The following is a 26,503-nucleotide window of genomic DNA, read 5'->3' as shown; positions in this document are numbered from 1 at the left end:
GGGTTGCGATTCGCTGCTTCTGTGCATGTGCGTGATGTCATTTAGCACTTCTGCGCATGTGCGAGCGGTGAAACCCGGAAGTAACCCTTTCCAGTACTTCCGGGTCGCCGCAGGACGTAACCTGAAAGAACATAACATGAAGCAAACGTAACATGAGGTATAACTGTACCGGTATTTAGCATCTCAAAGGAATGGCTAGGCTACCCAGAAAATGAAATCAGATAAGGCAGTATCAGGTATCCTGGCAGACAGGAGAGAAGCAACACACTCACATTTCTGCTGGGGACCACCTCTTTCTGTGATGTATTTATGATGTTTTTGGGGGTGGTCTTGAGCTACAGGGTGGGCAATTTCAAAAGTCTATATAAGGGCTTGCACACCTTTGTTCTGGGTAACTCCTCTTTCCTGCATGTGGTGAGTGAGGACCCTGTTGCAACAGTTTAATGAAGATCAAGCTTACTAGCTGCTTTGCTTCTCAATATTCTCTGGTTGGCCTCTGTTATTTACTCCTACAGATAGAGAACCTACATAAGGACTCTATACGGGCTCTTAGATACCCCATAAGGGAAAGTGGGCAGGTTTTTTCTTATAGCATTCTTTTTTTGTCAGTATCACTGTATCTAAATGTATATGACTGTCAGGGAGTGGACATTGGAGGAGGAATGGTAGAGACTGCATCCCCCTTCTCCTGGACCTTTCCGAGAAGAGGGGGACAGTATAGATTTAGAACAGTGGTTTGCAGAAGGTCATGACTCTTAAGACAGAAGAAGAAGAAGAGGAGGAGGAGGAGGAGGAGGAGGAGGAGGAGGAGTAGGAGTTTGGATTTGATATCCCGCCTTTCACTCCCTTTAAGGAGTCTCAAAGCGGCTAACAATCTCCTTTCCCTTTCTCCCTTTGGAGAAAACAAGCAGGATATAAATGTGATAAATAAATGCAATCCATAGCAGAGTACAGTGGTGCCCCGCAAGACGAATGCCTCGCAAGACGAAAAACTCGCTAGACGAAAGGGTTTTGCGGTTTTTGAGCTGCTTCGCAAGACGAATTTCCCTATGGGCTTGCTTCGCAAGACGGAAACGTCTTGCGTTTTTTGCAAGTTTGTTTCCTTTTTCTTAACACCGTTAATACAGTTGCGACTTGACTTCGAGGAGCAACTCATAGAACGCGGTGTGGTAGCCTTTTTTGAGGTTTTTGGTGATTTTTGAAGCTTTTCCAAAACTTTTCCGACACCGTGCTTCGCAAGACGAAAAATTCGCTAGACGAAAAAACTCGCGGAACGAATTAATTTCGTCTTGCGAGGCACCACTGTACAACATACCTACAATTTCTCCTGAGACAGCTCAAGACGCATGGCTTACACCCTAGAAGAAATACATTCCGGGGTTGGGGTTGTGTCATCTTCATCTTTTTCAAAAATGTTAAGCCCTGGTAATATATCTAACAAAATTCTCCTTGTTGTTTTGTTCAGCGAGGCAGATTCAGCTGGCAGTAGCGCCCGCCTCATCCCTGCCGTCGCAGAGCTTAAACAATTAGAATTCACGTAAGTAAGAGAGGGTTTTTAAAATGGATCTTTTGGTGGGTGTAAATATGTACAACTTTTTGTGGCAAAGGGTTTTAAGGAGATAACAGAAATCACTGGGTTAAAGCTGACCAAAAGTCCAGTGGTAGCATTATTGTCAATTTACGATGGGGTAGAAGGTTTGCAGGCGAGGAAGGACTCGCTCACAAATTTATTGACAGCTGCAAGAATGATTATAGCTAGGAAGTAGAAGGGGAAAGAAGAATATAAAATGGAAGAATGGTATAAAGATGTGTGGAATATAGCTATTAATGATAAATTAGCATGTGCCATTAAGGTAAGACGAGGAATATGCAGGAGAAATGATTTTGAGGAGATATGGAAGGCGTTTGTAGAATTTGTACTGTAAAAACAGAAAGGGGTTAAACCATCGCAAGAAGTGTCCAAATTTTGGGTGGTTGGGTAGTTACAGTGGAATGGTCTTGTGGTGGGGTGCACATTTTTATTCTTATTTATTTATGGTTATTACTTTTTCAAAATAATAAATAATGATAATAAAAATGGATCTTTAAAAACCAGTTGAGGAGATGGGTCTCTTAGCAGCTATTGGTGAAAAGTGAAACCTCCATATGCTAAGGCAGTATACTGCTGAGTTCCAGATTAACCCACAGGAGAGGGCAGTTGCCTTTGAGCTCTGCATCTGAGCAGTGGCGTAGCGTGGGGGGTGCCAGGGGTGCCGGCCGCACCGGGCACAACATTTGGGGGGGCGCGTTTGGCCGGCCCCCCTCGAGGAAGCAGGAACCTCTCCAAGGCGCAGCGCGCCGTCGGTGGAGGAAAAGAGCCGCGCAGCAGCAGCAGCAAAGCCGGGAGGAGGAGGAGGTGGAGCGAGCCTGCTAATTGCTTGCTGGGAATTAAGCGGCTCAAAGAGGCAAAGGAAAAGAGGTGGAGTCGCTGGCCCGGCCGGGAGGAAGCTGGAGAGAGCAGCGCGCCAAGCGCACGTGACGCAAAGGGCCTGCCCACGTGCAGGCTGAGCTCCGCGTGGCGGGGGCGGAGGGAGGCGCTCTGCACGTGCTTAGGAGGCGCTCGCTCTTTCCAAAGAAGGACCCGGCTACTGGATCAAGGCCACAAGGGCCCATGTAGAGTGAGTGGCCAAGCAGACGCGTCAATGAGAAGCACTCAAAGCAGGACCTGGGGCACAGGAGCGCTCTCCCTTCCTGCTGTTTCCAGGGGGTGGAAGCGTCGCTGCCTCGAGGGCTTCCGAGATACCCTGGGGTGAAGTCCCGCTTCACCTTCTTGGGAGTCCCTCTCTTATGCTTTGGGGGGGGGTAGCAAGGGGGAAGAATAATGATTTCCTCCACCACCAGCCCCAAATTCTATAGTAAGAGAAATTGGGGGCCAAGCCAACTGGGGAAATGGTGAGTCTCTAACTATAGAGCTCAGGTACTGTGGTGCCCCGCAAGACGAACGCCTCACAAGATGGAAAACCCGCTAGACGAAAGGGTTTTCCGTTTTGGAGGCGCTTCGCAAAACGAATTTCCCTATGGGCTTCCTTCGCAAGACGAAAGCCCATAGGGAAATCTCCGGGACAGCGGGGAAGCGCAGCGCGTCTTCCCCACTGTCCTCGGACCTCCTCCGAAGGCTGGCGGTGGGGCGGAGAGACCTCCTCCTGCTGCCAGCCTTCGGAAGGCTGCTCCGAAGCCTGGCGGTGGGGCGGAGAGACCTTCTCCCCGCGCCAGCCTTCGGATGGCTGTCCTGAAGACTTGTGGTGGGAGCAGTGGCGTAGCGTGGGGGGTGCAGGGGGGGCCTGCCGCACCGGGCGCAACATCTGGGGGGGGCGCGGAAGAGACTCGAGTGCTAAAATCCACGGGTTAGGGGGCGCAAATTACTTGCCTTGCCCCGGGTGCTGAGAACCCACGCTACGCCACTGCATCTGAGCCTTCATCTAGCTGTGCTACAGATGATGGAGAATGCAAATCTTGTTAAAACCTTGGTCTGGCGCAGTTATTTAAAAGCTGCAGGAATAACTCTTTGTCGGTGTTTTTTGGAACCAGTTTATCTGAACTGAGTCCTGTCCCCCCCCCCCACTCATGGTACAAGGGAACAGGGTTGTAGATCAATGTTAGAACACCTGCTCTGCATGCAGAAGGACCCAGGAAAGGTTATTATTATTAATATTATTAATTAAATTTGTGTATCGCCCTTCATCTATAGAACTCAGGGAAGTTCACAGCATAAAGTTGCCATATTAAAAACACCAAATACATAGTGAAAATAAAAACAAAACAATAATCCCCACGACACATTTCAAAGAGCATCAGGTGCCAATAATAATAATAATAATAAATTTTTATTTATACCCTGCCCTCCCCAGCCAGAGCCAGGTTCAGGGCGGCTAACACCAGTAAAATCAGTCAAAGGCCTGGTTTAAGTACATAAATTAACACTTAACACTCCATGGTGGAGGGGCACACTTCACCTTGCATATAACCACACTGAGGGTGGATCTACACACAGGGGGAAAAACCCCCGCTATAAATAAGTCAGAACTCAAATTGTTATAACGGGGGGGGGGGGGGGGGAGAGAGAGAGACCGGGGACCACTATGGAAAATCGCATAGAATTTTCTTTTTGCTCTCCAGCGCCATCTAATGCTGCATGTTTATAACGCATTCAAAATGCTACTTTTGGCTAATGTAGCCGAGTCCTGAGACGCTTACTTTAAGAACATAAGAAAGCTTAGTTTATTGCAGGAAATACCTGCTTAAAAGGGGTGGGGGTGGGGAATCCTAGTTCTAATCAGCTAAGGTTCTTGCTCTTGCATCTCAGCAGCAGAGACACAAACGATGCCGCTTCTCACAAGGGAGGCCTTGAGAACGAAGGGGAAGTGAGGTCAGCAGCCCTAAGTGTATCTGTCTAGCAATGAAGGAAGTTCAGCAAATCAGCCCAGGGAGACTGGGAGATTCCAATCTCCCCATCCCATGAAGGATGGCTGAAATCTCCAGAGAGCCACTGCCAGGCAGTGTAGAAAATGAATTAATTAATTTTATTATTATTACGGTCACAGACCAGTTCCGGCTCACTTACAATATCAGGAAAATCATAAAACACAACAGGAATACATTGAATTGCAATTGGGAAAAGACAGTGGTACCTCGGTTTATGAACATAATCCTTTCCGGACGTCCATTCTCAAACCAAAACCATTCTTAAACCAAGGCGCGCTTTCCCTAATGAGGCCTCCTGCCACCGGTGTCCTTCCACCATTTGGCTTCCGTTCGTAGACCGAGGTAAAGTTCGCAAACCAGGACACTACCCCTGGTTTTGCGGAGTTCTTAAACAGAATTGATCATAAACAGGGCTGTTCTTAAACTCAGTACCACTGTACTGAGTAAGAGGAACTGATGGTCCGATGTGGTTGAAAGATACTGTTTCCCCTTCTCCCACCCATCTCCAGACATGTTTGGGGATGGGACTTGACTCAGCCCCTTGGAAAAGGCAGAAACAAACTTTGTCGGCTGTGCTTTGAGACATCTTGGAGGGGCGGGAGAAGCCAACAAGTTATTTTCTTCTTTGCTGTGCAGATTGGGTCGTGTCTGTGGCTTGACAGGCTTCCGAAAGCTGGTGGGGATCCTGGGCACGTTTCCTGCGCTGCAACATTTAGAGTGAGTGGCAAAGCGGTGGGGAAGGGTGAATGGGAGCCATGCCTCCGGTTGACGCAGATGGAAATCAAGATATACCCAGATATCGATAAAAGACAAAAAAAGCTGTCGCAACTCCCTCTATATCACCACAATATTGTTGTAAAATTTAGGGTGAAATGAATAAATGCTAGGATTTGGGCTATGGACGTAAAATGCAAGCTTGCAAATGAATTTCTGGGCTAGCTGATGCAAAGCAACCTGGCTGAGCTATCAAACGAATAATTGAGGGACACTAATTCCATACAAGGGAACTGCTACCCCCTTGCCCCAGGTGTCAGCAGAAACTGGGTATTTGGAAGGTTGCCAGGGTAACTGCTTGGGGGGGGGGGGACAGCAAGGGTTGCTGGGAGGAAGAAGGAGCGAGAAGGGCAACTTTGGGGGAGGCTGACTGCTGGCACTGCTGCCTCTGAAACGACCATGCTATAAGATCTGGACGGACTCCATACAGACGGAAGGTGTAAATAGGTGAAGAAACCATATTTCTTAAAGCCACAGCAGTGTCAGAAGTGTCTTCTAATCTCCAAAAGGACACAGACCCCCATGTAGGTGCCTGGGACGCAGGTGGCGCTGTGGTCTAAACCACTGAGCCTCTTGGGCTTGCCGATCGGAAGTTCGGCGGTTGAAATCCCCTCGACGGGGTTAGCTCCCGTTGCTCGGTCCCTGCTCCTGCCACCCTAGCAATTCGAAAGCACACCAGTGCAAGTAGATAAATAGGTACCACTGCAGCAGGAAGGTAAACAGCGTTTCCATGTGCTCTAGTTTCCGTCACGGTGTCCCATTGTGCCAGATGCGGTTTAGTCCTGCTGGCCACATGACCCAGAAAGCTTTCTGCGGACAAACGCCGGCTCCCTTGGCCTGAAAGCGAGATGAGCACCGCACCCCATAGCCGCTTTTGACTGGACTTAACCGTCCAGAGGTCCTTTCCCTTTTCCCTTTACCAATATTGACATTATTTTCAGCTCTCCTATCCCACGACTTAGTCACCCGCCATTTGCAAGTCCCTTACCTTTTCCATAGGTGCCTGGTACCCAGTGGGCTCTTGCCAACGCTCAGTCACCCAGCTTTGGTGACCATCTTTCCCTCTCATTTTTGCAGCTTGGATTCTCCCAACGAGAACGAGATCGGAGACGAAGGAGTGACTAGCCTCAGCAGCGTCCTTCCTCACTTGTCCTACCTGGAAATGTTAAAGTAAGCTGCCTGGTTTAAGGCGAGAGAAATGCCATCCTCGCCGTCACCCTTGTCCCCAAAGGAACTGAGCGCAGGTCCTGAACTTTGCAATGCTTTCTTCCTAGCCTGTCGGGGAACAAAATAACAGACCTGGGGGCAGAGAAGTTAGCCAAAGCGCTTCCGTCGCTGCGTTCGCTGAAGACACTAAGGTGAGTGCTGCTCTTTTCATCTTTAGCATGTCCATACCAACAAAGGTCTGTATAAAGCTATGGTTTTCCCATTTATGCGCATTTATGTTTCACAGGGTGCAAAAGAAGGGCTTTGCACCTTGCCTGGCAGAGAAACCAAGCGCCTTGCGCCCCTCCTGGGCAGCGCCCGCTTGCCCGTGACTCCCGAGCCTCTCCCGATCTGTCAAAACAAAGGGGGAAGGGGGCAGGAGATCTGTACCGCCAGACATCCCTGGTTCCCCTTCGGCAGCGAGCAGCTCCTGAAGCCAGCCAGAGCCAACTGCACTACCAGGCTGGCTCCGGGCTGCAGAGGCTGCCACTGCCACATTTCCCAGGGACAGATTTGCAAATCCGGGGTCTGTCCCCGGAAACCGGGGATGTTTAGTAACCCTACTCTAAGGTGCCACAAGAGTTTCTCCTGTTTTTGTTCTTTTGGAGTAGGGGCTGGAATCACTTGTCTGTGCTTGTCATGGGCTCTGGCGCCACCTAGTGTTGGGCTCCCTGGCTCCTGCCTTACCCGTTCCAAAGGGCACCAGCCTCCACCGTCCTTTTGACGATGGGAATTATAGTCCAACAATTTCAGGAGGGCTACAGTCTCTCCATCCGCGACCTAATCCTTTTTCCAAACATCTCTGACCTTCTTTATTTAAAAATGTCAGCTCCATTGGGCAAGCCGGACTGTGTTTGCATGATTTGTTACTTGAAGATGGACGGAGGCTTTTGGATGGGTCAAAAACACACGTACGAGCAGAACTTTCTTGTAAAGCGATGCTCTGCCCTGCTTCTCATAGGGATCCATGGTCACACTTGCCTTTGTTTCCTGCAGCTTATACAATAACAACATTGGAGATGCGGGGGCAGAACATTTTGCCAGAGTGCTCCCAGAGACAGCTTCTTTGAGAGTGCTTGAGTGAGTATAAAACATTTGGCCATGAAGACTTAGGGCACGTAACTCCCACAAAGAGCCAGGTTCAAGGTGCTTTCACAATGGTTGACTGGTGTCTGCTTATAATGGCTTTTTAGTGGTTTTATTGCTGTAAGCGGCTTTGGTATTTCCCCCCATGATATAATGGTATGCAAATATTTTCTATACTCCTTTCTTCCTCCCCCACCAGAACCTGCCCAAGCCACCCAAACCAAAACCTCACTTCGGGGATGCCCTTCTTTCTGCCCTACATGGGATGTGGGTGGGGCTGTAGTCTAAACCACTGAGGCTCTTGGGCTTGCCGATGGCAAGGTCGTTAGTTCAAATCCCGGCGACGGAGTGAGCTCCTGTTGCTCTGTCCCAGCTTTCGCCAGCCTAGCAGTTTGAAAGCACACCAGGGTGAGAAGATAAATAGGTACCGCAGCGACGGGAACGTAAACGGCGTTTCTGTGCGCTCTAGCACTCATCACGGTTCTCTGTGCGCCAGTAGTGGTTTAGTCCAGCTGGCCACATGACCCGAAAAGCTGTTTGTGGACAAACGCCGGCTCCCTCGGCCTGAAAGCGAGATGAGCGCCGCAACCCCAGAGTCGCCTTTGACTGGACTTAACCATCCAGGGGTCCTTTACCTTTTACCGTTTTTTTACATGAATCACAAACCATCATTTGCTGCAGACATCTTGTAAGGCTGTATCTTTCTGTCTCGGCTTTCCCTGTTGCATGAAATCAGGCCCCTGCTTCTTTCTGAACAATTCCCCCCCCCCATTACATTTTTATTTATATGTATGTTTGTGGGTGGGTGGGTGGGTGGGTGTGTGTATATATATATATATATATACACACACACACACACATACATACACACACACACACACACACACACACACACAGTGGTACCTCGGGTTAAGAACTTAATTCGTTCTGGAGGTAAAGTTCTTAACCCAAGGTACTACTTCCGGGTTAGCGGAGTCTAACCTGAAGCATTTGTAACCTGAAGCTTATGTAACCCGAGGTACCACTGTATATATATATATATATATATATATAAACACACACACACACACACACACACACACATATATATATATATATATATATATATATATATATATATATATATATGTAGGTTTTGGTGTCTTCGGGTGTCTTCCCGTGTAAGAGTTGGGGTGTCTAGGCGACGTTTCGACGAGGTCTCACTCGTCATCTTCAGGCTGGTGCTTTCGGCTTCTTGTTACTAGAACAGAGAAAGCACCAGCCTGAAGATGACGAGTGAGACCTCGTCGAAACGTCGCCTAGACACCCCAACTCTTACACGGGAAGACACCCGAAGACACCAAAACCTACATTCCTGTACCCGTGAAAATCTACGAAAGCAAATATATATATATATATATATAATATTTATATATAAATGCCTTTTTGACTACTGTTATTGATTTCTTTAACTTACACCCCACCTTTTCCACCAAGGAGCTGAAGGTGGCGTTCCAGATGCCTTAGCTGAGATTCCCAGAGAGCAGGGGGTTGGGCTAGATGACCCTTAAGGTCCCTTCCAGCTCTACAATTCTATGATCCTCCCCCTCCTCATTTACTGGTGGTGGTTTTGCTTTCATGGCGCTGTTTGTTGTTTTTATGTTGTGAAATGCTTAGGGTTGAAAAACTGGGAAATCTGGGGGTGGGGGAGAAATGAAGTGTGTGTGTGTTTTCGTTAAATGTCTTAAATATTTAAAGCAAATGAAGTAAGGAAACGCAGGACCACCCTGCTACTGCTGAGGTTTAGCAAAGGCTAACAGCTGGCACGCTCGTTTCTTTCCAGCATCCATTGCAACAAGATAACGGCTGCTGGAGCTCAGCACCTGACGGACAGCTTGAGGAAATGTCCCCGCGTCCAGAGCGTGGCGTAAGTCTTTGGCTGGCTTGATATCCCACCTTGATCACGCAAATGCTCTCAGCTGGGTGCCGTCCCTGGTCATATCCAAACCATGCATTTTGAGCCGTATGTTACCCCTTTGAACAGTCATGGCTTCCCCAATGCACCCAGTAGACCACACGGGTAGCGTTGTGGTCTAAACCACTTGGGCTTGCCGATCAGAAGGTCGGCAGTTCGAATCCCCGTGATGGAGTGAGCTCCCATTGCTCTGTCCCAGCTCCTGCCAACCTACCAGTTCAAAAGCACACCAGTGCAAGTAGATAAATAGGTACCACTGCGGTGCAAAGGTAAATGGCGTTTCCGTGCACTCTGGTTTCCGCCAAGGTATTCCGTTGTGCCAGAAGCGGCTTAGTCCTGCTGGCCAAATGACCCGGAAAGCTGTCTGTGGACAAACGCTGGCTCCCTCGGCCTGAAAGCAAGATCAGTGCCTTATGTTTCCCTCCCCTTATGGTTTTGATCTATGGGCTACTTTTAAAATGAGACTGCATTTTTAATTGCATTTTAACCTGTATTTTAAATTGGTCCGCCCCCCATTATGTTTTTACTGTAATTTTACTGGTGTTAGCCACCCTGAGCCCAGCTCTGGCCAGGGAGGGCGGGGTATAAATAAAATTAATTTATTATTATTATTATTATTATTATTATTATTATTATTATTATTATTATTATTAACCCCATAGTCGCCTTTGACTGCCGTCCAGGGGTCCTTTACCTTTACCATTAATACACAAAACCCATGATTGTGAATCTTTTCTCTATATTATCTGGATTCCCATTCCCTTCTACCAGGGTCTCTTCCATTATTTGCATATCTTACCTATATGTGCGTGTGTGTAATTTTACTAATAATGGTGGGGGAGAAATACAATGCAGTTAAACATTTGAAAGGTGAACACACTTTGCAAATTGCATGAACTGAAACACAGCCGTTTTCGAAATCTTTGCTTCTCCAAATTTTGCAATGCGGTGCCAAGTAATGTGCAGAAAGATGCATGCACCAGGATAAAGTGTACATAAGAATGCATATTATTGAAAAATAACATTAAAAATACATTGCATTGGGAGGAAATGCCTTGCGAAAACGTCTGTATTGGGGCAACAGGGCATGCAAAGCTGTTTGTATTAGGAGAAATTTGTACTAAAATGCTGATATTTAATGAAGACTTTGAAAGAAATGCAAACTTACATGGAAATGAAGAGATTTGAAATTGGAAATACAAAATCTGTGAGAAACTGAAATCCATAGATTTGTATATCCTTGCTCAAGATAAGGGGCTTCAACAAAGCAAATTTCCTTATTCTGTTTTCTTTTCTTCAATCCCCCCTTTTTCAGGCTATGGAACCCCACTATTCCCCATGGACTTCTAGATCATCTGCAGCAGCTGGATTCTCGAATCAGATTACTCTAGATCCAGCAAAACCAGGGCCAAACAAGGTTGGGATTTTGAAATGCGTAAGTATTTTGAATCAGTATTTAGGATGTTCTTGGCTCCTGCATTCTGCTCTCCTGTAAAAAGTGATAGTCCCTCTTAATGAAATATTCCTGCTGATTTCCAACCCCCCCTCAAATGACCATGCCTTTATCAGGAGTTCAATATGTGGAGCTGGAATTGTCTGCCAGCCATCTCAGATACTGTGATCAGATATTAAAACCCCCAGATTCTGCCGCTAGAATAAATTGTGTCCGTATATGTAGTTTAAATGTCATTTATGTCTGAATTCTGCTAGCACTGATCTAAGGTACAATTTGCTCTATACATTTAAAGCAGTATTATGCCACTTTAAATTGTCATGGCTTCCCCCAAAGAATCCTGGGAAATGTAGTTAGTTAGGGCCTTGTTCGGAGACCCCTGTTCCCTCCAGGGAGCTACAATTCCCAGAGTTCCCTGGTAAGAGGGAATGACTGCTAAACCAACCTGGGAAATGTAGGTCTGTGAAGGGAACAGGGGCTTCTTCACATTGCTCAGCACCCTTAGCAAACTACACTTCCCAAGATTCTCTGGGAGAAGCTGTTCCTGCTTAAAGTGGTACGGTAAAGCTAAAGGTACCCCTGCCCGTACGGGCCAGTCTTGTCAGACTCTAGGGTTGTGCGCTCATCTCACTCTAGAGGCCGGGAGCCGGCGCCGTCCGCAGACACTTCCGGGTCACGTGGCCAGCGTGACGAAGCTGCTCTGGCGAGCCGGCACCAGCGCAGCACACAGAAACGCCGTTTACCTTCCCGCTATAAAGCGGTACCTATTTATCTACTTGCACTTAATGGTGCTTTCGAACTGCTAGGTGGGCAGGAGCTGGGACCGAAAGACGGGAGCTCACCCCACCGCGGGGATTCGAACCACCGACCATACGATCGGCAAGTCCTAGGCACTGTGGTTTTACCCACAGCGCCACCCGCGTCAGCTTAAAGTGGTATCGTGCTTCAAATGTACAGCGCTGAAGGGACCTGAACGCCGAATAAATTTTAAATGGGTATGAAAGCAGATCAACTAAAACAAAAATACATTATTATTATTATTATTATTATTATTATTATTATTATTATTATTATTTTAAAAAACTGTTCAAGGTATCATTCCACCTATTGAAATGTGTAGTGCAGATGGGCTCTGCCTGTCACTGGCTCTGGCGCCACCTACAGTTGGAAGGCAAGGTTGGAAATTGATTCTGTTGCCCCTTTTAGCCCACTACAGGCCTTTAGTTCCCAGGAGGCTTCCCAGGAGGGAATGCCTCTCGCTGGCTACTGCAGGTCTAATCCAGCTCTTTCTATGTCCTCTTGGCCCGCTTGAGAGGTCTTAGCAGGAAAGTGTGTTTGAGTTGTACTCAGCTAGCTTTTGCTCAGAACAAACCCATTGAAAGCAACGGACCTAGCTTAGCCACGTCCATTTATTTCTATGGGTCTGCTCCGAGTTACTGTTAATTGGGAGACCACCCTTAAGTCTTTGCATTGCTTAGCACCGCAGGGAGAAGATCGCGTGAAAACGTTGGCTTCAGAATGCAGACTAGGGGGCTTTAAAAGAGGATTAATGGAGGAGACGCGGGTGGTGCTGTGGGTTAAACCACAGAGCCTAGGACTTGCTGATCAGAAGGTCGGCGGTTCGAATCCCCGCGATGGGGTGAGCTCCCGTTGCTCGGTCCTTGCTCCTGCCAACCTAGCAGTTCGAAAGCACGTCAAAGTGCAAGTAGATAAATAGGTACCACTCCGGCGGGAAGGTAAACGGCGTTTCCGTGCGCTGCTCTGGTTCGCCAGAAGCGGCTTAGTCATGCTGGCCACATGACCTGGAAGCTGTACTCCGGCTCCCTTGGCCAGTAAAGCGAGATGAGCACCGCAACCCCAGAGTCGTCCGCGACTGGACCTAATGGTCAGGAGTCCCTTTACCTTTTAATGGAGGAGAGGGCTACCGATGGCTACTAGCCCCAAAGGCTTAATCCACTGCCTTCACAGTTGGAGGCAGGGATGCTCCCAGATAAATGGCAGGTGCTGGAAACCACAGGAGAGGAGAGTGTGGCTCTCGCACTCGGGTCCTGCATGGAGGTTTCCCATCGGGGCGTCTGAGTGACCACTGTGAAATCAGGGTGCAAGACTCTTCTGATGTTACGCCCTTAATAAAAGCAAGCCAGAAAAGATGTGTGTGTTTATGACTTGACAGGCACATCCTTCTGAACGGAGGATGAAGAACCTGATGTTTTTCATGGGATGCTTCATGAATGAAAATGGGAAATCGACAACATCCGGCTACGGGAGGCCTCTGTCCTGGAGGCATGGATTTGGGAAATAGCTTGACACGGTTTTGAGGAGCCACAAGAGAATGCAAAGCGCAGTTTCTGCAAAATGATCTTTAGCAGCTGAATAGACTGTGGAGCAGTGCAAGGTCTTTTTGTGTATACAGTGGTATCTTGGTTCTCAAACTTAATCCGTTCCGGAAGTCCGTTCCAAAACCAAAGCGTTCCACAACCAAGGCGCGCTTTGCCATAGAAAGTAATGCAAAATGGATTAATCCGTTCCAGACTTTTAAAAACATCCCCTAAAACAGCAATTTAACATGAATTTTACTATCTAACGAGACTATTGATCCATATAATGAAAGCAATAAACAATGTACTGCAGTCACAAAATCAATCAATCAATCAGTAGCTGAACTGGGTTCCACACAGTCACAAAAACAAACAAAAAAGAGCCGGAAAAACAGACACTCCAAATGGAATTTTAAATTGTATTTTTAACCTGTATTTTAAATTGCCCCCCCCATTGTTTTTATTGTAATTTTACTGGTGTTAGCCGCCCTGAGCCCGGCTCTGGCTGGGGAGGGCGGGGTATAAATAAAAATTTATTATTATTATTATTAAGTGTGTAACACTCAAAACAGAAGCGTAACACTCAAATTGGAAGCATAACACTCAAAACAGAGCATGTTCGGCTTCCAAAAAAAGTTCGCAAACTGAAACACTTACTTCCGGGTTTGCAGTGTTTGGGTTCCAAGCTGTTTGAGTACCAAGGTGTTTGAGAACCAAGGTACCACTGTACACACATTTCTTATTAGACCATTGTAGATTTCCCACGCCCCCTCCCTGTCTCTGTCTGTGAGTCATTTGAACACGGTTTTACCGTGTGTGCAACCTTCAGTAAATATGCATATAATCTTCAATAAATGTGTGCTAAATCTTTTAGGTAACCTCTTTGCAAGCGCCTTCTTTGATGGTTGCAGAGAGGGCTATTTATCCTAGAAACATAGCTGGGGCTGCAAATCCAACCGCAGGCAGAATGCAGCAGATCTACTGCTATCCAAGCTCAGCTTAAAAGCCTCTAATGGAGGAGGCAGCGCCTTTCAAGGTTTCTTCTCAACAATTCTGCTTGTCATTGGAGCACAATGGCTCGGGTCCTGCTGTCTGGCGCGACACAAGATAACCGCAAGAAGACATGGGAACTGAAACCGCTTCACAGATAAATGAATGAGCAACACTCTCGATCAGTTGACCTGCATACTTGTGTATTTGAAAGAGGCTGGTTATCAATATATTGCTTTTTACATTATTATTTTTTTAAACATAAGAACTGCATTTCAACACTAGGCAAAATAACGTGGGAATTAACAAGACCCCCTTCCTTTCCCAAAATTACAAAAATACTTACAAAAGCAATTCTTTCCCGTAACACTGTGTGGCAGACGCACCGACTCGCTGCAATTCTCTTCATTTTTTATTCTTTAAAAGGCGACATTTTGAGGGTTATGAAATGAGTTCCTGAAGCTTAATGGGATTAGGGTGGGGGTTTTTTTTCTTTCCGAAAAGTGTGACCTGTTCTATAGCTCATCAACAGCAAATGCAGATTGTCGGCTGGGAGGTTATGATGATGGCAGAGTAGATCCTGCACATTTTAGGAAGGATGCAGACTGCAGTCCCTGTGGGCTAGTAACAACTCCGGATGCAAGTGTTCCCACATCAAACTCTCCCTTGCTTGCAGAAATCTAACATGTCAGGGAGAAGGCTCCTTTAACAACACGCAAACTTTCCATACACAGACAAACTTCGACATGGCAGAGATTTTTTAAAGCAACCACTCACGTGCATTGCAGAGTTGTACTGGTGATACACAAGGAATGCACCAGGTCCTGAACCGAAGGTGGCTACCCTTATGAGACCGGTCTGTGCAAACTGGGCCCAGGACCGCATGCAAGGTTGTGGGGACGGCCAAAACCAACCCTCTAACTGTGTGCAGACGGTGCAATAATGTGCCAGGGCTCTCTTGCAATACTTCTTGAGATCTCATGGCGGTTTTTCCAGCCCCCCTTAAAAAAACAGGGATTGGGAGCCTTCCAGATGTGGTTCAGTGCCAACTCCCGTCAGCCCCCAGCCAGCATGGTTGATGCTCAGGGATGGTGGGAGTTGTAGTTCAGAAATATCTGGATAATTGTTAAGTCTCCCCCACCATGTAAAACCATGTCCCATCTTGCTCCATCAACCACTTTATCAGGTGTGGGGAAAATCTTTGGCCCTCCAGATTTTGCTGAACTGCAGCTCCCATCATCCCTGGGCTTTGGCCGTGCTTTCTGGGGTTGATGGGATTTGTAGTTCAGCAATATCAGGTCCCCCTCTCACCACACACCCGCAGTCAGGCTTCTTATCCTGACAGTACCACCTAGCTCAACATATCGGCATCGACTTCTCCGTTCCCTGGAAGTTTGTGACGTGTGATTGGCAGCCCGGCTCACCGTTAAAAATGACCCGGCAGTGTTTCTCGTGACTTGGAAGCCCTTCTGGAATCTCTAAGCAAATTCTGATAGCTGTGCATAATCGGTTTCCTGCAGAATCATGGCAAATCCCTGAAAAACAAGCAAATACTGAGGACATCCTCAGCCAGGCTGTTAGGAAGCCCACGTTGCTCTGGAAGCCGTTTTCTCTCGCAGAGATGCAAGTTCACGACCGTGCCGTCTTGCCCCGTAATCTGGTGCTCCCAGCTTCTTTTTCACATGTGCAGAAAACGTGTGCAAATCTGGATTTCAAAAAAGGAAAAGGAAACGTTACACAAGAGTAAAGCACGCCCAGGGAGAGGACAGAGCAGGATGAAATTAAGCAGGAAACAGAAAGTGATTTCCCTCCCTGTTTCAGAATGCTCAAACCCTGATGGGTTGCATTTCAGTGTTTGTCCCGTTCAGAGTAGATCTATTGGAATTAATGGAGACTACTAACACAGGCAGGGACGCGGGTGGCGCCGTGGGTTAAACCACAGAGCCTAGCACTTGCCGATCAGAAGGTCGGTGGTTCGAATCCCCGTGACGGGGCGAGCTCCCGTTGCTCGGTCCCTGCTCCTGCCAATCTAGCTGTTTGAAAGCACGCCAGTGCAAGTAGATAAATAGGTACCGCTCTGGTGGGAAGGTAAATGGCGTTTCCGTGCGCTGCTCTGGTTCGCCAGAAGAGGCCTAGTCATGCTGGCCACATGACCTGGAAGCTGTATGCCGGCTCCCTCGGCCAGTAAATCGAGATGAGCGTTGCAACCCCAGAGTCGTCCGCGACTGGACCTAACGGTCGGGGGTCCTTATACCTTTCCCTTTACTAACACAGGCATCTGGCTGGAGACTGAAAACAGGATGCTGAATTAGAAAGCCTTAGCTCCAATTGGGCGGGGCTCTTCTTACTTTCCTAATACACGTTTGTCTCTTAGGAGTATAAGAAGCTGCCTTATACTGAGTCAGTGTCATAGAACTGTGCAGTTGGAAGGGACCCTGAGGGTCATCTAGTCCAACCCTGTGCAACGAAGGAATCTCAACAAGCATCCTTGATAGACAGTCATCTGACCCCCAAGGAAGGAGAGTCTACCACCTCTTGTGGGAGTCTGTCCCACTGTCAAACAGCTCTTACTGTCCAAAAGTTCACCCTGATGTTTAGTAGGAATCTCCTTTCTTGTGACTTGAAGCCATGGGTTCAGATCCTACCTTCTGCGTAGCTCCTGGTGTTACCTACACTGACTGGCAGGGTATCAGGCAGGGGTCCCTCCCTGATGCTGGAATTTGAACCTGGGACCTCCTTCATCTGAAGCAGATGTTCCACACCCCAGAGTTATGGCCATTCCCCAGATAAAGCAAGATCCTACAAAAACCAGGGCATGCCATTTTAGGGTCTGAAACGTAAATGTTTGCACATTTCTGCAATGAGGGGCCTTAAAAACAAGCTTTTGGGTGTGAGGAATTCAGACCTGCTATTATTTTTGTGAGTGGACAATACTTAGCTTGGTGTAAGAAGCACATAAACTGCTTTTGGAAAACCAAAGAAATTTAATGATTGATTGATTGATTGATTGATTGATTGATTGAATTTATATACCACCCTATACCCAGGGGGGGTCTCAGGGTGGTCCACAGAATAAAATCAAGATATAAAACCATAAAATGCCTAGTAAAAATAAAAAGACCAACCCAATACCCCCCCCCCACAAAACTCCCACATCATCATCATTATTATTATTATTTATTTTACCTTCTGGAAATGCCGGGTATGATAATAATAATCATCATCATCATCATCATCTACCATTTGTATTGAGTTCTATGCAGTTTTACACACATTTTACTTAACAAGAAAAACTAAATTATATTAATTTAACCAAATCATCTTTTGAATCCCCAAGTCATGTTACAACTTCTTAGCACCCCTCATTTTTTGAATTTGAAAGTTAAGCTATTCAACATGCCCTGATCCCGCATGGTTCTGGAAAAAAGGTTGAAATAGGAAGTTAGGAAACTCTCCTTTATTGAGTCAGACAATGGGTCCAACTATCCCAGAACGGACTGGTAGCACCTCTCCAGATTTTCAGACAGGACTCTTTCTCCACACCCTATTTGGAGATACTGAGGATCAAACCTGGGACCTTCTGCATGCAAAGCAGGTGTCCTACCCACTGAGCTACAACCCTTCCCCAAGGCTGATGCCAATTATCACAGGTAATGCAAGCAGGAGGGACGCGGGTGGCGCTGTGGGTTAAACCACAGAGCCTAGGACTTGCCGATCAGAAGGTCGGCGGTTCGAATTCCCACGACGGGGTGAGCTCCCGTTGCTTGGTCCCTGCTCCTGCCAACCTAGCAATTCGAAAGCACGTCAAAGTGCAAGTAGATAAATAGGTACCACTCCGGCGGGAAGGTAAACGGTGTTTCCATGCGCTGCTCTGGTTCGCCAGAAGCAGCTTAGTCATGCTGGCCACATGACCCGGAAGCTGTACACCGGCTCCCTCAGCCAGTTGTGAGATGAGCCCTGCAACCCCAGAGTCGTCCGCGACTGGACCTAATGGTCAGGGGTCCCTTTATCTTTACCTTTACCTAATGCAAGCTGGTATTATTATTTTCCTATTCTGCCGTTCCTACTGCAGGAACCCATAAACCGTTTTACCCAGCTTTCCTGGAGGCTGAGCGGTCAATAACATCTTCTGTTTTGAAATCAGATCATCTCCTGCGCTTGCTAAATCTGTATGACATTGATGGATTCCCGAGGCGCAGGCAGTGCCAAGCCAAAGCCTTCTACTTTTTATATACCCTGCATTGCAACAATTGCCACAGCTTTGGGCAGCGACAGATTCCTTTTAATGCTTTCCGTCTGGCCACCATCTTTCTGCAAAGTCAGTGCATTAACGGTATTTCGGCTCAAATGGCCAAAAGTGCACTTTGCGAGTCAGGACAAAGGGAGGGGGTGCTTTGGGAGACCTGTGAAGAGGAACCAAATGCTCTGATGGGGGAAACGTGATGGTCAGCTCCCAGACTCACCCCACACCGGGAGCACAGCGTTGTGCAGTTCAGACAGTGCCGTATTTATGTATAAGTTAACAAGCTATAGCTTAGGGCCCCACTCTCTTGGGGGCCCCCAAAAAAAATTAAAGGGAAAAAAACCTGGATGTACATTTCCAAAATATAAGATAAAAAAACAAATAAAATAAAACCTGCATACAGCAACAGTGATTTGTGTTGTGTAGGTTCCTATGATGTAAGTAATGGGCCCCACCTGCTAGCCTAGGGTGGCGCTGTGGGTTAAATCACAGAGCCTAGGACTCGCCAATCAGAAGGTCAGCGGTTTGAATCCCCGTGACAGGGTGAGTTCCTGTTGCTCGGGCCCTGCTCCTGCCAACCTAGCAGTTCGAAAGCACGTCAAACTGCAAGTAAATAAATAGGTACCGCTCCGGCAGGAAGGTAAACGGCGTTTCCGTGCGCTGCTCTGGTTTGCCAGAAGCGGCTTAGTCATGCTGGCTACATGCTCCCTCAGCCAGTAAAGCGAGATGAGCGCCGCAACTCCAGAGTTGGTCACGACTGGACCTAATGGTCAGGGGTCCCTTTACCTTTACCTTTATGTATAGGGTGCCTACATTCTGCATGGACTGGTTGTAACAATTACTTGGATAAAATACATGTTAACATGTAAATGGCTTTAGATACCTATTAGGTCTGTAAATTACCATAGAGCATATATTCAACACAAAAACTAGCGACAACTTGTTGTTGACAAAGGACAGCTGGACATATAAAGGGCCCCATTGCCTTCGGTAGCTTAGGGCCTCATCAAACCTACCAAATCCATAGCTGTCAACTTTTCCCTTTTCTTGCGAGGAATCCTATTCGGAATAAGGGAATTTCCCTTAAAAAAAAGGGAAACGTTGACAGCTATGCCTAAATCCGGCCCTGAGTTCAGACCTAGGCAAACCATCTGAGGAAGGGGGCAAGTTTGTGACCCATCTGCACTACACATTCAAAGCAGTATCCTATCACTTTAATTAAGCATGGCTTCTCCCAGTGAATCCTGGGACTGTAGTTTGTTAAGGGTGCCAGAGGCGCAGCGTGGGGGGGGGGAGGCTACCAAGGTGATCGCGCTGGGTGCAACCATTGTTAGGGGGGTGCCTCTGCAGCTGCTGCCCCGACTGGAGGTGCTCCCCGTTCCGCCCGCCTCACCGAAGCAGCACACTGAGCAAGAAGTGGGGAGGATAGGCCAGTGGTGGCCAAACTCGGCCCTCCAGCTGTTTTGGGACTACAATTCCCATTATCCCTGACCACTGGTCCTGTTAGCTAGGGATGATGGGAGTTGTAGTCATAAACAGCTGGAGGGCCAAGTTTGGCCACCACTGGGGTAGGAGGCCCTTGTGTCCCCCACTGGTGGTGGAGGCGGGCAGAGGGCAAGGCTCACAGCGGTGGCAGCGCCCCAGCCTGAGGAGGTGCACACACATGTCCCACTGCTGCTCTGCAGCTTTGTCCAGCAGCAGTGCTGCAAGGAGGCATAATAATTTCCTTGCCCTGGGCTCTGGCAACCCATGCTACACCACCGGTATGGCTTGACAGGGCCGTCTCAGGACATTTTGCCGCCTGAGGCAAAATGGACAGATTGCCACTGAAGGGTGCTGAAAGTCGTTAGGACTCTCACGGAGCTCCCATTCCCAGAGCTCCCTGGGGGGAGGAAAGCGACTGGGAAACCACTCTGAGAACTGTAGCGGCATGGAATAGAGGCCTCCCAGCAACTCACAGCTCTTGAGCTATAGTTCCCAGGGTTCTTTAGGGGAAGCCATGACAGTTTCCATTGGTATGGTGCTGCTTTAAACCAGCGGTTCTCAACCTGTGGGTCCCCAGATGTTGTTGGACTACAACTCCCATCATCCCTGAGCTCTGGCCTTGCTAGCTAGGGGTGATGGGAGTTGTAGTTCAACAACATCTGGGGACCCACAGGTCGAGAAAGGATGAAATATATAGTACAGAGGGGCATTGTATTGGCAAGTTAACCCTTTCTCCCCTTTGGTGTTACCTTTGTTGGGGGCGGGCACCCATGCAAGTGGTGGGCGGGGCCAGAGGCAAATAATGGGTGGAGCAACAGATGTAACTTTTGCCTCTGCTACATTCCAGCCTCACAACACTCAGAGGCATCTTCAAGCCTCTATCCAGGCAGGCAAGCATCTTCCCAGTTCAAGGACAACATCCCAGCCAGTTTAATGGACTTGAGGAGCGTCCATTGCAGGGGCAATGAGGGGGTTAGCCCAGGTTTGCCAAGCCAAGCTCACGGGCAGCACCAATGGTTTTGCAGGCACCTTTGCTGGTCTGCAGAGAGGGAAAGGTTCCTTTGCAAACATGACTTGCATCCACTTCAAAGGGGTTTCATATAAACCCCAACCAGCCAATAGGCACCCCTTTGTAATTGTCTCCTGCGTCAATGTGGTGGTGGTGGTGAGGATGGTCAGGATCTGGCCCACGGGCCAAATAACTGAAGTGACAGCGAGTGTGGTTTTCTATCTGATCCGGATCCAGAGAACTCCGTTTCCTGGTTATATGTTCACGACAACGCTCAATACAAATCAGTGTGCTTAAAAATATATCATACAGTAGTGCCCCGCAAGACGAACGCCTCGCAAGACGAAAAACTCGCTAGACGAAAGGGTTTTTCGGTTTTGCGTTGCTTCGCTAGACGAATTTCCCTATGGGCTTGCTTCGCAAGATGAAAAACATCGCAAGACGAAAAGACTCGCGGAACGAATTATTTTCGTCTTGCAAGGCACCACTGTATATCATGATGCTGATAGCTGCATATGGAAGGGAGATCTGAACCTCATTCGTTTATGGCTTAAACGGCTTTCGCTGACATTTTAAATGGCTCCTCTCTTCATATTCTGGAGAGATACCAAGAAATGTGATAATATAACTCAAGTTTAAAGGGAAAGGTGAGGGAGCTGAGGGCCGGCTAGCGAGGAGGTTGGGAGGGTTAACAGAGAGCAACCCTCCCCCAAAAAGGCAATGAAAGCAGGTGCTCAGGCAAGAAGTCCCTCCTGGGTCCTGACTTGCATTATCCTACCAGCACCACCTTGCTTTGATCTGCTGCAGCTGCTTAGGATGTGCTTTAGCAGCACTCGGTCTTCCCGTCTGTGAAATGGGAGCAACAGAGGTCTACCTTGTAGATCTGGTTGGTGCAGGTGCTTAAGATATGGGGCTTAATTGCAGTTACTAAATGAATAAATGGCAAGCACCGTGCTAAAACTATGTCCATTTCAGCTGAGGGAGCAGATACTGAGCAACTAACAGTGCCGCCCTGAGGGTAAGGTAAGTTTTTCATGCCATCTGAAACTGCTAGTCAAGCGCAACTCATATAAGCTAGCTGGGTAGCAAAAGTAGAGAGAAAACAGAAATCCTTTTGGCCTTGAATAGATAGAAACATCTGGCAGATGTATAAGATCAGATCCAAGGTGTTGTTTTTTTACTTCAATCTGAGTTTAATCTTGCCTCTCTCGACCTGGCACCCTCTGGACTACAACTCACATAAAGCCCAGTCACCATGTCGTCTGTGCCAGGGCCACAGATCAGAGCATCTGCTTTGCATGAAGGTCTCAGGCCCATAGCTGTCAAGTGTCCCTTATTTGGCGGGACAGTCCCTTATCCCAGAGCCATGTCCCACTGTTGTCCCTTATTGATGATGTCCCTTAAATAAGCTACTGAAGGTAATGGGGCCCTTTCTATGTCCAGCTGTCCTTTGTCAACAACAAATTGTTGCTGTTTTTTTGTGCTGAATATATGCTATATGGTAATTTATGGACCTGATAGGTATCTAAAGCCATTTGCATGCAACAAAATATGTATTTTATCAAAGTAATTGTTGATCCCTTATTTTGGCTGCTGATCCCTTATTTTCGAGGCTGCTGGTCCCTTATTTTCAAATCTGTAAGTTGACAGCTATGCTCAGGTCCCATCCACTCTCTCTGCATAATACTCATTCTGCATTTGCAAGAAATCACACTTTGAGTACCAACTGTGGTAGAATGTCAGATGAAGATGATGGATTTTTTGGAGCTAGCCGACCTGACCGGAAGAGTCCGTGACCAGAAGGAGGAGTATCAGGAAGAATGGACGAAATTGACTATTTAGTTAAATACGCTAAGTTAAATTAATTGGAAAAAGCTTGCAATTACCAGATAGGCTTAGGATTTAAATATGTAATGTGATGAATTAATATGTTTAATGCTGAATCGGTAAGAAATATGTTAAGTGATTAAGTTAAGTTTATAAGAATTTTGATTTGGAAAACTGTTAAAATCATTTGCACTGAAATTCAACTAGGGGGCTACGAGGAAATCACTTAATGTTAATAAGATTAGTTTTAATAAGGTTATGATTTATGTTTGTTTGTTTGTTTGTTTGTGTGTCTATAATTTTGTGAAAATCAATAAAAAAAATTGAAGGAAAAAAAGAAATCACACTTTGGAACTCCCTGCCTATTGACGGCAGGCAGGCACCTTCACCGCACTCTTGGCACCTGATGAAAGCTTTTTCGTTCAGGCAAACATGACTTCCCGCTGGAGAATCCTGGGAACCGTAGTTTCACCACACCAAAGCTACATGTCCCCAGAAACCTTAACGAACTGCAGGTCCCAGAATTCTTTGGGAGAAAGCCACACAATTTTTAAGGATGTGCGAAATGCATGGTGCGGATCTGAACTATGCACACAAAATACCCTTGCCGAATGTGTTGGGAGGAGACGGGGTTTTGCAGAAATGGGTGCCCCAGCCCCATCTTATGGGTGGGTTAGGAACGAGTGAAACTGCACAAGCAGCCTTGTGTGGGGGGGTTCATTGCATTTTCATGGCTGGTGTTCATGTCAGATTAGAGGCATCACATAGGGGAGAGTGCTCAGTGCTAAACATGCGTTAGACCAGGGGTCTGCAACCTTTAAGACAAAAAGAGCCACTTGGACCCGTTTCCGAATAAAAAAAACTGGGAGCCGCAAAACCATTGCGACATTTAAAACAAATATAATACTGCATATATTGTTTCTTACCTTAATGTCCGATCTGACAGCGAGCGGAAAGGTGACGTTGGGACGGTGCGTGACTAACTCACGCACCGCCCCCATGCGACGTCACAGCCAGTACAGCGCCTGCCACAGTGGGGAGTATCGGGGCACACAATGCGCCTCCTCCCCTCGCTAGTATCTGCCCCGGAGCCGCGGCAAAGGTGTAAAAGAGCCACATGCGGCTCCAGAGCCGCGGGTTGCAGACCCCTGCGTTAGACAGAAGGTCGCAGGTTCAATCCAGGGATTGTCCCCACTCTACAACCCTGGAACGCTACAGCCGGCCAGTGTAGACAATACTGACCTCAATCTGACTCTGTATAAGGCAGCCTTTTATACCGGATCATGAGGAATGGGATTCTGTAGAATCGTAGAGTTGGAAGGGAATCCTGCCCACAGCCATCCCAGGGTGGGCTTGAACCACCAACCTCCTAGTTAACAGCCAGACACAGGGACTCATTGCACCACGAGGCTTCTTACTTTGTATCTAGGGATAGGGCTGGCAGCCCAGTCGATGTGGAGCGCCGCTGCCAGTCCGTGTCGACAATACTGAGCTAGATGGACCGACAATCTTACCCTTTCTGTGTTCCACTGCGGTTTGGGGGGAGCACCTAGCAGTCCCTTCTACCTGGGCGAGTTTTGAACCTGCTCTGCCAACGGGGAAAGGGGAAGGTAGATAAAAGCAACCGCTTGGGTCATCATAGAGGCATGCCAATATGTAGAAGAGCCTCTGCCCAACTACAACTCCCATCACACACACCCCAGCCAACGCACCTGTTGTTGGGAGTCGTAGTACAAAACCTGGAGGGTGCCAGCTTGGCAGAACTCTGATATAGGATCATACCCCCGCCCCCAGACCTTTCCAACATGCAACTTCTTCCCCACTGCACAGCTGGATCAAACCGCAAAATGCCACTTACTTCAGTGCCCCGAAGGGACCCTGTCCGTCCGTGCCAACTCTGGCTCCCTCTTCCTGCCTCGTCGCTGTCTTGGCTGCCTTTAGCATGGCACCCCCAAAAGTCGGTGGCCCTCTCCCCAGTCTTTCCAGCTCAAGCAGAAAACCCACGACTGGGGCAGGCGGGGCAGAGGGCTTCCTGGCACCTGCCCAGCTGGGCTGTCCCTGTGCCCTCATCGCAGTCTACAAAGGGTCCATCCAGCTGTGCCCACATCTGGATGCAGCGACGCTCCTCTTCCCAGCCCGTGCCAGTTGCTCTTTCGGGGAGGGGGCCCGAGTTATTCCCAGTAGCCGTCCAGCACTTCCACCTCGCTGTCCAGCTCGTAGAGTCCCAGAGCCGGGTCGGAGACCACCCCGAGATCCACCAGGGCCTGATCCATGTCCTCGGGCAGGAAGACGATGCCGACGTTGAGGGCGATGTACTCCAGCAGGAAAGCGTAGTAGAGAATCAGCAGGTTGACGAAGAACAAGCCCACGTAGAACATAGAGGGCGGCAGCGGGGGCGGCGCATGGGGGGCCCACGGCTCCAGCTGGGCGCAGGCGGCAGAGGGCATCCAGCGTGGAGGAGGCCCGGGCCCAGCGGAGGCTGGGGACTGGGGGAGGGCACCAGCACCAGCAGCCAGAGGAGATCTCCAAGAATCAAAGAGAGCCCACTACCTTCGCCTGCCTGCCTGCCTGCCTACCTACCTGCCTACCCACCCCTCCCTGCAGCAGTCTGCAAACCGAAGAGGACGCCCCCCAGCGATGCCCTTGCTGTCCTCAGCCCACCCCCCATGCCAGCGCGCCCTCCTTCTCCTTTCCAGCCTCTGCAAATCTCTACATCCAGAAGCGGGCGGTGCAAGCGAGCAACTTCGCCCTGCGGCCCCCCTCCATGCAACTGGCTCCCCCCACCTCACTTTTCAGGCCTCAGATGCGCCGCAAGAGGGGGAAGGCTTTGCAGAGGCGCCTCTTCCACCCCCCTCCAGTCTTCAAAGAAGCAAAAGCTCGCTCCCGCCCCGTTTTTTAATGCAAGGGGCTCGCTGCTCCTCCCCGCTCAGCGCAGCCCCCCTTTTCTTCCAAGGGCCCCCCTCCTTCCTCTCTTTCTGCATCCACACTCCTCAGACGCATCACTTCCCTCCGCGTAGCAGAAGCAGCTGTTCCCGCAAGTGCCAGGGGCCCGCCTCTCCCGAGCGCGGATTGGCTGGCGCCGGGAAGGGTGAGTGACAGCCGCGGGGTGGGGAGGGGGGAGAGCTTGGAGGAGGTGGGGTTCCCAGTGGGTTGCCGCCGGTCCTGTTAGGTAGGCGCCTGGACAGAAGGGTAGAATTGGAAGGGACCCCCAGAGTCATGTAGTCCAGCCCTCTGCAATGCAGGTATCTTTGACCCAACCTGGGACTCGAACCCGCGACCCGGAGATCCAAGAGTCTCACACTCTGCCGATTGAGCAATCCCGGATCAATTGTGCGCTTTGTCCCATTGCGCTCGCTGGGACTGACTTCCACGTCAATGTGTCTGATTGCTGGTTCCTTGCTTCCCTTGGCAGGACCTGAATTTGTTTACTTAAATCATTTATGGATTGCTTTCCTATGATAGTGCCAGATTTATGTATAAGCTAAACAAGCTAGAAGCTATACCCTCTTGCCCCCCCAAAAAACAACAACTGGATGTACATTTCCAAAATATAAGATAAAAAACAAATAAAATAAAACCTACATACAACAACAGTGTTTTGTGTTGTATAGGCTCCTGTGATGTAAGTAATGGTCCCTGCCTGCTCCCTAAAAAATCACTGGTTTGCTCCATTCTATATATAGGGTGCCTACATTCT

General features: G+C 48.4%; 2 protein-coding genes across 6 annotated transcripts in view; one reads left to right on the top strand and one right to left on the bottom strand.

The window, feature by feature from the left end:
• The window catches only part of CIITA (class II major histocompatibility complex transactivator), a 44,258-nt gene extending 30,128 nt beyond the window's left edge, over positions 1-14,130 (top strand). For all 5 annotated transcript variants that reach the window (XM_081169398.1, XM_081169397.1, XM_081169401.1 and 2 more), the window contains 8 exons: positions 1,466-1,537; positions 5,098-5,178; positions 6,313-6,405; positions 6,510-6,593; positions 7,438-7,521; positions 9,350-9,433; positions 10,797-10,916; positions 13,108-14,130. In XM_081169398.1, coding sequence (XP_081025524.1) covers positions 1,466-1,537; positions 5,098-5,178; positions 6,313-6,405; positions 6,510-6,593; positions 7,438-7,521; positions 9,350-9,433; positions 10,797-10,872 — 574 coding nt within the window. In that variant the 3' untranslated portion in view covers positions 10,873-10,916; positions 13,108-14,130. The remainder of the gene's footprint in view (positions 1-1,465; positions 1,538-5,097; positions 5,179-6,312; positions 6,406-6,509; positions 6,594-7,437; positions 7,522-9,349; positions 9,434-10,796; positions 10,917-13,107) is intronic.
• Positions 14,131-14,424: 294 nt separating this feature from the next.
• Positions 14,425-25,853, bottom strand: DEXI (Dexi homolog). The gene is made up of 2 exons (XM_081169807.1): positions 24,665-25,853; positions 14,425-15,947 (listed from the first exon to the last, which is right to left on the bottom strand). Exon 1 carries the CDS (start codon positions 25,251-25,253, stop codon positions 24,978-24,980), a length of 276 nt encoding a protein of 91 aa, XP_081025933.1. The 5' UTR covers positions 25,254-25,853; the 3' UTR covers positions 14,425-15,947; positions 24,665-24,977.
• Between the last annotated feature and the right edge of the window lie 650 nt (positions 25,854-26,503).

This window comes from Podarcis bocagei (genome assembly GCF_964188305.1).
Source record: "Podarcis bocagei genome assembly, chromosome: 14".
NCBI lineage: Eukaryota > Metazoa > Chordata > Lepidosauria > Squamata > Lacertidae > Podarcis > Podarcis bocagei.
Note: the sequence above shows the minus strand (reverse complement) of the source record. Positions and strands in the feature narration are given on the sequence as shown.

What these genes read in the sequence shown, in the direction of transcription:
- DEXI (XM_081169807.1), bottom strand. Translation starts at nt 25,253, where the DNA reads ATGCCCTCTGCCGCCTGCGCCCAGCTGGAGCCGTGGGCCCCCCATGCG.